The sequence below is a fragment of the Thamnophis sirtalis genome, unplaced genomic scaffold (assembly GCF_051295495.1).
Source record: "Thamnophis sirtalis isolate CommonGarterSnake01/CBP01778 unplaced genomic scaffold, rThaSir2_p1.2 scaffold_12, whole genome shotgun sequence".
Lineage (NCBI taxonomy): Eukaryota > Metazoa > Chordata > Lepidosauria > Squamata > Natricidae > Thamnophis > Thamnophis sirtalis.
The window spans coordinates 62,161,893-62,173,808 of NW_028261392.1; the positions used below are offsets into that span (position 1 = coordinate 62,161,893).

An 11,916-nucleotide genomic window follows, 5' to 3' on the forward strand; every position below is an offset into this window, starting at 1 on the left:
GGTCCAATTTATGTCTGTAAAAATGCCTATTCTGAAGAACATCTCAATGAAATCGGTATTAAAAAAAACAAGGCATTTGTAGGGAATCCTTTCAATGGATCTGTATATGCAGATGTTCTAAGAATCCCTTCCCCCATTTAGAAGTTGTCTCTTTTTTTTTAAGAATTGCTATCCGTAACAAGGATAATGATCTTTTACCAATAAAGTCATAGGAGGAGGTTTTCACCATAGACAACTGAATGCCAATGGAATGGAAACCTCTTTATTACAGTTGAGTTAAAGAAAGATCAATCAGAAGAATCATTTCGGGATGCAGTCCCTTTTCATATACCATAGAACGCAGAAAAGAATCTGCACTTGGCTTGGCATCTCATCTAGAAATGCTGACAATGGATAAAGAACTTATTTTCAAGACTCCTAGTGTGTGTGTCCATTTAACAGCGTCTGGGATAGCTGTTTAACCACTGCCAAGAAGTAAAACTCAAATATCTGTCCCAGAATGGTGAGATCACAAATTCCACTCATCTGGCTGGCAATTCTGAAATATCCAACACATCATGAGGCCATGAAGTTGGAGACGGCTGGTATGTAGTGTTGCCCAATTTAAATGTATCTCTTCTGTCCTTTCCCTCTCTAGATGTGTGGTAAAGACTCCACAAATGGAACAAAACACTAGTTTATACATTCATTTCTACCACATGATCGTATTTTGCTTGAACACTCAAGGCTCTCAGCCGAACATAGAAAACGGTTCAGGGAAAGTATTGTGTTTGGTATTAAAATCACACAACGGGGATGAATAATACAATATGTATTTATAATAGCTCACTCCCATGTCCCATGACCCTACAATCAATTCTGAACAGACACTCAGGAACTAGTGGTCAAAAGCAATAGAACTTGCTAAGTCATTGTGTGAAGCTTTGGTTTCCTTCCAGCTGTTTTCGATCCTATAAACAATTCTAAAGAGGCTTGCAATTATTTATTTTGCAGCTGGTTAAAGGAGAGAGACAGGATATATGGCATTTTAAATGTTACTTGGGATTCAGTCACTCAGAACTTTCTCATCTATATATATATATCTCAGCTGAGCTACTTTCACAAGGATATGAACAATTGTCATTAATTTCAATACAGTATAGCGCTCTAGAAAAGCACATCCTGAAGAAGGAAAATCACAAATGAACTATCCTACTGGTTATGTTTTATTTTCAAGTTTCACTGAATCTAATGTTCAACAAGTGACTTGTGAAATGAAGCCCTGGAAGTTACGTTTTTACGTCATCCACTCAACAGCGACGATGCAAATTATCTCCATAAAGCAAGCAGGAAATTGTTCAATGGAAAAATCGTCCCTTCTTTTTCCACAGTCAATCAAATGAGCTTTAAATGGCTAAATCAGGGGTGGGTTTCAACCGGTCTGCGGCGGTGCGTGCGGACTGGTTGGTCGGTGAACCCGGAAGTAAGTAACTTCCGGGAACGCCGAAGGGCCCACCCGCCCACCCACGCTCCTTACTGGTCTTTGAAGGCTTCTGCGCTTCCACGCAGGCACATGGCACATACAGCGCCTGCGCGATTCTCCGCGAGCAGCTAGAGCATCACGCAGGCGCTAAGACGCATGCGTGAACTGCGCGCGTGCATGAGGACGCCGCCGGCCCCGTTCCAACCGGTACGATTGGAACGGGATGAGCAACCCACCCCTGGGCTAAATGTATGGATCAGCATGCTCATAAAACGTTATGAGGTAAACTAACAATTCCGAGGGACTTTTATTTGCAAAGATGGTCTCGCTTGTCTCCCTCTCTTTTAAAGAAATAATTCTGTAAATGTCCCTAAGTATATTCTGTAAATGCTATGAATGCGGCTAAAAAGGCCAACTTTCAATGGTAGGCTCCTTGTAGCAATGGTTTACCCAAAGCACCTACTTCTAAAGTGCTGTGCTCCTCTAATGCCCCGTCGCAATAAATAACAATAAAATGACAATAATAAATATAAATAATTAAAAAAATAGGGCACATTTCCCAAGATTGCATATAATGTTCAGAGATAAATAAAAGAAAGTCTTCTTTCCAATGTCTTTAAAAGGAAATCTGTCCAAAATGGTAGAAGGTTGAGATGTATGAAGTAGCAAAGCGGATGCGGTCTTCCTCTGGAGTATAAATGCAGAACCGTTTGGATGTAAATCTCTGGAACACCAAACTGATCACTGTACAGACATGCAGAGAACCGAAGGCGTCTGAAGCTGACATGCAATGGGCAGAAATCTCAAACTGGTGTATGTTGTGTATACAGGTTGTGAGAATTGTGCTATGTACAGTTTTGGCCTGTGTTTATAGGTGCAGAGACTAGCTTTTGGGAGTAGATGGAGGCTATCACTGGTCCAAACAGATGAATGCAGGGAGAGCTCTCCAAAAATGGGAAACATTTTTAGGAGAGAATCAAAATCCACCTTTTCCGCAAATCTTCTCATTCCTGTTGCATTTCTCTTCTTATGTGCAGACCGGAGTCTTCCATGCACCATTTTCTTCAGTCTTTTTCATAGGCTCTCTCGGGTTTTTTCCAATTCACAGTCTCTTTTCTAGAGAAGGTCTACATTTAGTAGAGCTGCTGGGTGCATGGAAGCGTTGGCGGTCCCAGGCATCCAGGCCAGGAAAAACCGAAACTCTGCAACGGAAATGTTCTTAGCACCTTCCACGTGGATTCCAGCATCTCCAGTTTCATTTTGCGTCTCTGTTCCCCAACACAGTTCCAGATGATGACGAGGGACCGGCTCAGGTGTGTGCAGGTTTGCCTGTTCTGTGGCTATTTGCTTGTTCAATGAGGTCTCTGTAATAAGCAGATTTCAGAAATCTGGGATAGGAGTCCTTCTCCATCAAGAGGTATGTTTTGGCTTGCGCTTCGTCAAAGCATGTGGAAGTGGCCCCAGCAAGGTTCCTTCTGGTCACCTCTCGAGTTTCATGGTCAAGATTTACCTAAAGGAGAAAAAAATATACATCCTTGGTTGTAACTTAATGAATGAGAAACAACACATACAGTATAGGATATATTGTAATACCATAACCGAGGTAGGAAATCTAACTTGAGAGACCGCCTCCTGCCAATTACCTCCCTACGACCTATTAGATCGCATAGATTGGGCCTCCTCCGAGTTCCATCTGCCAGTCAGTGTCGACTGGCAACTATGCAGAGGAGAGCCTTTTCAGTAGTAGCTCCGACCCTTTGGAACTATCTCCTCGTGGAGATTCGCACCCTCACCACCGTCCAGACCTTCTGCACAGCCCTCAAGACCTGGCTATCCCGTCAGGCCTGGGGTTAAAGATTCTAATCCGTCCCCACCCGAATGATGAATGAATGTTGTGTTCTATTTTTACTTATGTATTGTCTTATGTCTTGTCTTGTATTCCCCTCCCCACAAATTGTAAGCCGCCCTGAGTCCCCTCAGGGAAAAGGGCGGCCTATAAATAATAAACAAATTCAAATTCAAATCTCTTAGAGAGCATCACAAAAAAGCTCATGTGTTATAGGTATGGATGGAAGAAGTTTCCATGTCTTTTAAAAGCGTATGCTATTTATTCAACAGCGAAAGACATGCAGCGTAGATAACAAAAGCTTCTTGAAATTGACTCTGAATAAAGCAAGCAAATCAGATGGTAACAGAGGTGGGTTCCTACCAGTTTGCACCTATTCGGTAGAACCGGTTTGTCAAATCTACCGAACCGGTTAGAAGAGGTTCCACCAGTGGACCCGGAAAGCAGGCCACACCTACAGAAGAGGCTCCAAATTTTTTTGAAACCCACCACTGGTCCTTGGATATGATTATTCTACACTATCATGCTCCTATTTATAAAACTCAGTGCCTCTGTGAAAGGTAAGGATGACTACTGCGTTTGTGGTGCAATCAGAACATTGTGTGTGTTGAAGTTGTTTTAACGCAAACCAAAGATGCCTTTTGAAAAACAAGTTTGCATCCTATTCTTATGCATGCCAGTGCTGTGTGTGATGTACTTTAAGGTGGTTCTGACAAGTGTCATTGGCATCTTCATATCCGGTCACATGGGTGGCAAGCCACTCCCATCCGGTCACATGGGCGGCAAGCCACTCCCACAAAGGAGGCCACACCCACAGAGTAAGTTCGAACAATTTTTGAAACCCACCAGTGGATGGTAAGCACCAACTTAGATAACCTTGAAATTTCATGCCCTTCCCATTGTAAAGGCATTGTTGCCAACACAAAGATATATCTTGAAGCTGAATCTGCATGCAGTAGATGGACCTGATTATGTGCAACGTATTACCTGAAGCCAGATCAGAAGTTAAAGTAATTCTATTGTAACACAGGCTCTTTAGAAAACTGCATGGCTTAGCAGAAAAATTAATACCCACTCCCAATAACTGAGCTTCCTCTTCCTTTTAAATACCTTTCTGAAAAACCCTGTTAGGGTCAGGCAAATTTTCAAAAATAAAAGTCTGCTTTGAGACTGTGTGATTGAGCTTTGAACTTATAAAGTTGACTCACCTCCTTGGGGGATTCATTCTGAACAAAGTCTTCAAATATCCTGTTTGCTTTGGTTGCTAATTTTGCTTTTGAGGGCATTTTCTTATATTCTTCGCAAGCTAACCAAAACTCCAGATTTTCTTCGCTAAATTCCGTTTTGAGAAACCCATGAAACGCTGCCATGCCACCTGTAAAGAAGGAGGTAGAATAACCAATTTAGAAGTGACAAGAGAAGGGAAAAGAAAGGCTGTTGCTAATAAGATTTTTTTAAATGCTGCCTCTTTTGCAAATTCTAACGTCAGGGATGATACATCTGAAAGACGCAGAGTTGATTTCTGGATAGAATAATCTGTTAAACCCCATCGGTGTCTTATTTGTTTTGCCTTCTGTTGTCGAAAATAAAAAAAATCTGGGTGGCAAAAATACAACATGAATGGGATCAAAATTCTCTCCCTGAGAATCTGGAGTGGTCTTACTGTTGCTATTCTTTTTTTTTAATGGAGAGAAGATCCAGAATAATTTGATTCAAATTATTGAATGTTGTGGTGTCAAACTCGTGGGCCACGGGTTGGATTAAGGTTTAAGGTTTAAGGTTTAAGGTTTAATTTTATTTATAGGCTGCCCAATCAAGAAGGACTCCGGGCAACTTACAGAAGAGAAAAGAAATAATAAAAGAAAAGAAAAGTAAAATAAGACAAGTTAAAATGACACATTTCAGTCAGGGCTGGCCCTCAACAATGAGGTCAACAGCCCCAGGCCTGCCGGAAAAGCCAGGTCTTGACAGCTTTTCTGAAGGCCATGAGAGTGGGTGAGGTCCGGATTTCTGGGGGTAGTTCGTTCCAAAGGGTCGGGGCAGCCACAGAGAAGGCTCTCCTCCGGGGCGCCGCCAGCCGACATTGTCTTGCTGACGGCATCTGAAGGAGGCCCACCCTGTGGGATCTCACCGGCCGCTGGGAGGAGTGTGGCAGTAGGCGGTCTCGCAGGTATGCTGGCCCTAAGCCATGTAGGATACGTTACGTGTTGGCCATGCCCACGCCCAGTTTAGCAAATGGGGAAAAGTTGTGATACATCACGTGACAATGTGAGTCTCACACCTTTGGTCTAGTGGTTAAGGCATTCGGCTAGAAAGTCAGAGACTGAGAGTTCGAGTCCCATCTTACACAAGAAACCCAACTGAATGTCTTTGGGCCAGTCACTCACTCTCAGCCTAATTTATCTCACAGGGTTTGTTGTGGTGAGGAAAACAGGAAGAGGAAGGTGTGTAGGATATCTTTACCCTCTTCGGTTATTTAATCAGTATACAGATTAAATATTAGTATTCTCAGCCAGTTCAGACCGTTATTATTTGGGTGGAGAAATCTACGAGCTTTAATCTCTCAACACCATGTTAGGGATGATTGTTAATTCAGTGTTCTTATAAAGCCTCTGCTTTTTTCATATCTAAGAAGATCCTCTGGTGCATTTTGTGAGGGCATGACTGGTTGGCAACCCTATTGAATCATGTGAAATCACACAATAGCCAGCTACTCACAATTATATATTTGTTTCTACAAAATGTTCACTATGCACAAGATGTGTACTCACTTCTGCTTCTCAGCAGTCGATCAAAGGATTCCTTCCATCCAAGAGCTTCTTCCAAAGAATATCTGGAGGAGGAATAATATTTTTAGAGCTTGTATGAGACATTTCAAAGAGTAACGTTGTGAGCAAAGAATTCAGGAAGTAGAGCCGCTGGGAAGTTCAGAGGTCACCCTAATTATCTTGGCTTCATTTCTCAGAATCCCCATTCAAGACGTCTCACTGCTACGTATCACCTCACATATGTTATGCCATTAATAACATTTAAACGGCTTCAGCGAGTTCTTCAAAATTTCTTATCCTTCTTAGCCAATGAAGGTGTAGAGATATTATTCTGGAGGCAATATTCTAAAATATTGAGCCGAGGTGGTGCAGTGGTTAAATGCAGCACTGCAGGCTACTTCAGCTGACTGCAGTTCTGCAGTTCGGCTGTTCAAATCTCACCGGCTCAAAGGTTGACTCAGCCTTCCATCCTTCCGAGTTGGGTAAAATGAGGACCTGGATTGTTGTTGGGGGCAATATGCTGACTCTGTAAACCGCTTAGAGAGGGCTGAAAGCCCTATGAAGTGGTATATAAGTCTAACTGCTATTGCTATTGCTAAAATAACCCCAAAAATACTATCTGGAAATTGAGTAGCTGGGATATCCTGGATGAAGATTTATTAATAAATCACTCTATTTTTTAATAGAATGTTATAAGTGATTGAGATAACAGGATATGTTATTTTTAGGTCTCCATTTTCACCAATTTATTCCATCATTTTCTTTTCAGGAAAAAAAAATAGTGTTATAAGACTTGCACAAGGCTTTTTAATATTAGTCTTTCTGTTTAAAAGCAGCTTCTCTTCAAAAACATCTCAGCCATTTGATTGACTCAGAATGGTTCTTTGTCTTTTCATCAATTGAGGATTAAAAAGTTTTTAAAAAGCATTATTATCTAGGCTGCCTTCCTCTCTTTGGAGTCAATTAGAAACTGAAATAACCCTAAAGTTTTATTGCCCTTAAAAACCCTTGTGTTTTTGTCAACCAGATATACACTTACTTTTGCTTGGTACTCCAGCTGAGGTTTCCAATTTTATGTCCAAACTCTGGTTTATGAAGCAGAATTCCCAAACGTGTTTTAAACTCTTTGGCTCTGAAAAAGGAAAAAGAATATAATTAAAAATGGATATTAAAAAACAAAGTATTGTAGTTACTGGAGGGTATTAAGTCAGACAAGGATGTTCCTTCAAACCTAAAGACTAGAAGAAGCTTCTTGGTTCAAGCAACTTAAGATAAAGAGTTTGCATGGTGAGACTGAGAGCTGTAGTATTTCTTTAGTATTAATGCCACTACTTGGCCTTTCTGCTAACCTTTCTTTTTCTCCATTAGTAAATGCATTTTTGTTTCTCCTTTATCAACCAATCTTTAACTTGGCTATCCGTATTATACTGTTGCCAACAAGGATGAATTGAAGAATGGATTTTAAACAGCAGAATGCCATAATTAGTTTTCCTAAACTGACAGCATTTACTGCCTCAACCAGACTTAAAAACTAAACTTAAAAACTAAAAACTTAAAAACTAAAAACCTTAGACTGTTGTGTGTTTTTAAATTAGGCATTGTTATGTTTTGTTTTATTTTTTGTCTGTACCCCCTTCCCTGATTTGAATTGTGAGCCGCCCTGAGTCCCCTTCGGGGGGAAAAGGGCGGCATACAAATATAATAAATCTAAAAATCTAATCTAATCTGAAAAGGAAAACATTTTTTTTCCCAAGCAGAAGTTCCTGTAATATATTACCTACTCTGCAATTGCAAAGTTAATTTGTAATCGTGATTGCAATTTAAGTCCTTAAAGTTAAAAGTTCTGTACTGTGTTTCTTTAATTCTGGCCCTTATTACTGAATTCATCAGACTTCTCTTCGGGGGTTGAACCAGCTTTTTATTCCCCTCACCCCCACTTTCACCAGATATCCATTGCTTAATTCTCTGGATCAATCTCCTTCTCCCTCAACCTCTCATCGAAGGCCACCAGTTCTAGGCTACAAACTACAGGCCTCCACTAGGGGGCAGCAAAGAGATGCGAAGAACCCCAACTCTGTGCTCTTAAGGGTCATCTGGAGGTTTGAACCCCCATATCTAATAGTAGGACTCTTAAGAACTTCTGAAATGAAGTGATAGGACATGTCATAACTCCAGCCTACCAGGGCATTAATTCTGTCATGGTCTGTTACCTTACAAGAATTCAATATTCTAAAAACCTAACTTCTTAAAAGCTGCTCACAATGGTATGGTATGCTTATTCCGATCATAATAGAAATATATATATAGTTTCTGCTTTGTAAAACTACACAAGTATGTCAAATCTGCAAAATTCTTAAGCTATTAATTATCATCATTACTATGTACCGAAAACCAAGCAATTTTCCCCCGAAATGTAATAATCATCAATAAACTGGTGAGTAATGAAACGTTTGATCCGTTCAAGAACGTGTATAAAAATTCTACCTATTATATCTACGAGGACCCAGATTGTTGGGGGCAATATGCTGACTCTCTATGCCGCTTAGAAAGGGCTGTAAAAGCACTATGAAGTGGTATATAAGTCTGAGTGCTAATGCTATTACTATATTACATCTTTAATCAACGTATTTTTGATTGACCATCATTAGTACCTGAAGTCAAAATTTAATCTGCTGTAGAAAAGCTGAGCATATAATTTCTGTACACATATAGATCTATGAGGCCTTTTTTAATTTTCTTACACCTTTTGCTCTTTTGTTTATTAAAGCAATATTTAAACAAATGAAATGCTATTGTTTCTAATATTTATTCAGCATGTTTTTAAAATGTATTGTCGTGATTCCACAGATCATAGAAAAGACGCTTTTTAGCCAATAATGAATCTATCTTATTACTATTCAAACTGATGTGTGGATTTCTGAATCAACATTTATAGCATATAGGATCAATCAGCACCATCCTGTTCACCAACTTGTAAATTATGTTTTTGTGCTGAACTCCTGAAAAAATAAACTGCTACATAAAACTGAGACATATCACAAATATTGCTAGGAACAGAACAAACGTTAAGTCAGATCAAAATAACGATTTCTGTAGTTTCAAAACATCACAATTGCAGGCTTACTCTCTCTAGCTAATGCCACTTATTATTATGACTTTTTATGAAACGCCAGCTTTTGGTGGGTATGATTTCTTTAGTCAGCTGGAGTCGGCCATAGGAGTCCTGAATCTATTTGGACCATTGGGCTCATTGGAGAATTTTAAAGCCACGTTGTAGCTTTTTTCACAAAAGATTGTCATGATAGGCTCACCTAATTCATATATCTTCTTCTTGTTGTTGTGCCATATCCGTCATCAGATGCTGGCAGTTTTTGTCAACAGCCACATGAAAAAGTGCTCCCGAGTTTTTGTTCATTCATAGAGACCAGAAGTTGAACATTATAAGGATTGCAGCTATCTAGCATTTTCCAAGAATGGGATTGTTCTCGGAAATACAGATTGCACTCGCTTGGTTGGTTTGCCATTTTAAAATAATCTTTTCTTTAAAAATAATTTGTTGTTGGTAGCTTAGTGGGGGCCCACACCTGCTCCTGGGCACCATGCTGGGGTTCAAGATCTGTGCCATGTGGCCTTCAAGTATAGAAGGTCAAGGGGATCTTGATGATGGTTAATAGTCTATTGCTTTATCACTCTGGAGCATCTGCATCCCTTTTAAACTTTCTCCTCGCTTGGACTTGGCTGTGAGCCCACCAATAGGCCTGGGTGTCCTTCGTGTCTGTTTAATCGGAGACAATCAGGAATGTGGGAAATCAGTTGGATTTTCCCAGAGATTTAAAAGATGTGGACTTTGTCCACTTGTTAAGTGCATTATTTCCTCTCAAAAGATCGCTACGGCGGTTATCAAGTCATCACGGCGGGATGTGGCTGGGGCCAGGGGAAAAGGAGAGGAGGGAGAGGTTCTGTAAATACTAGGAATGCACAAACCTTTAAATCTATCACTAAAATGTTGTCCTGCCCTCTTCAAACACAGCAGATGGCCAGCACACCAAATCAAAAGTCAGATCCGACTGTCAGGCTCTCTTCACTGTCCTTTTCTGAAAACCTCTCCAGCTGTCAGAAAAAAACACTCTCGATGCTCAAGGCAGAAACTCGGCTTTTTAGCTGCGGCTATATTGTTTTACCAGGATACAAAATAGCAATAGCAATAGCAGTTAGACTTATATACCGCTTCATAGGGCTTTCAGCCGTCTCTAGGCGGTTTACAGAGCCAGCATATTGCCCCCAACAACAATCCGGGTCCTCATTTTACCCACCTCGGAAGGATGGAAGGCTGAGTCAACCCTGAGCCGGTGAGATTTGAACCGCCGAACTGCAAGTTCAGCTGAAGTGGCCTGCAATACTGCACCCTAACCACTGCACCACCTCGGCTCTAATAAATCATAATTATTATAATCATTTCCCATTCTTGCTTCTACACTACCTCTCCCCAATTGCTGCTCCTCTTCAGTGGCCAAGGCAAGGATGCTCTCCTTGCCACTATTCAAAGCATCCCGTATCTGGTGAGAGTTTTCGGACTTCGAATGTTGGGTCGCACCTGCCTAACTCGGGTGATGCTGCAGCCATTCAGTGGGTCTCTCCCTGCTTGGTGCAATCACTGCGACAGTTTGGAGATTGGCTGCCTGGCGCATCGCTTTCTATTCTTAGCTCACCAACCTCTGGCTGGCGTGTGGCATGCATGCTAATGATGTGCAGTCTACTTGCAGAGGTGTCTTTGAGAACTGCACTGCAAAGAGACGGTGGAGTTTTGTACTCGTATTCTCCTCACATTTAAAAGCACTCAAAACAAGCCCAGATGTGTGAAGCGGACAATCCAGCGGTTCTCAAGAAAAGCAAGAGATCCAAGCCCCTATCCTTGGAGATAGGTGATATTATAACACTTTAAAGACTCACTGTTATCGGAGAGATAACTATGAATTCAAGGGAACAAGGATGGTTACAAATGAAAGAATATTAATGGTTAATTTGAACACATAATGCTCAAAGAAAGCGAAATATCCAGTTACGTTTAATGCAAAACCAGCGATGTTATTCCTAATCTTAAGAGTTGATGCACAAAAACTTGTAGCCAAATGACACGCTTGATGAAATGGAGGAAAGTTGTTGTTGTTTTTTTTCTTGCTTTTGTTTTGCATGTGTTGTTTTGTTTAAAAAGAATAAAAATATATTTTTTAAAAAAAAGAAAAGCAAAGTGAGAGAAATATGGGGCAGACCTATTTCTTTTAATCTCTTATTATTATTATTACTATTATCGTTACTTCCCTTAGCTTTCCTCAGTGCTGAACTCAATAATTGCCAGCCCAGTTATTACATGAAATGGGTTTGAAATCAGGGTTTGAGATAGAAAGGTCATTCCTGATCACTACAAGCCCAGCCCTGACTATTCAGCAATTAATAATTTGCTTAAGAGCTTCAATAATTTCCCCAAGCCTCTTACCTTTCCAAGCAGCTAGCAGGCAATGCAGCTAAACCCCGGCACATGTTGAGAAAGCAGTGGCTTGCTTAGATCTGCAGAAATTGGCTTGGGGAGCAGCGAAGGGCTCTGATCACAGCCTTCCCCTATTAAGCTTTCAGGGCTGGAGCTTGGAAGCCGAGCTTTTTATATCTTCCAGGAAGTGGGAGGGAGCATGAATCAAGCCCACGGCTCCCCACCCCCCCGCGCCTCTTGACAAGAAGAATTGGAAACTGTCCTTGAACAGCACAGTCATAAGTGGGAAATCATTAAAGAACAAGCCGGATGAACTATCGGTGTTTCTGTTGTAGCTACTCTTGTATTCCATGAT

General features: G+C 40.8%; 1 protein-coding gene across 1 annotated transcript; it reads right to left on the minus strand.

Moving 5' to 3' along the window:
• Positions 1–1,497: 1,497 nt before the first annotated feature.
• On the minus strand, positions 1,498–11,701 carry RGS16 (regulator of G protein signaling 16). The gene is made up of 5 exons (XM_087726927.1): positions 11,571–11,701; positions 7,116–7,208; positions 6,080–6,141; positions 4,517–4,683; positions 1,498–2,972 (listed from the first exon to the last, which is right to left on the minus strand). Exons 1-5 carry the CDS (start codon positions 11,612–11,614, stop codon positions 2,772–2,774), a joined length of 567 nt encoding a protein of 188 aa, XP_087583053.1. The 5' UTR covers positions 11,615–11,701; the 3' UTR covers positions 1,498–2,771.
• Between the last annotated feature and the right edge of the window lie 215 nt (positions 11,702–11,916).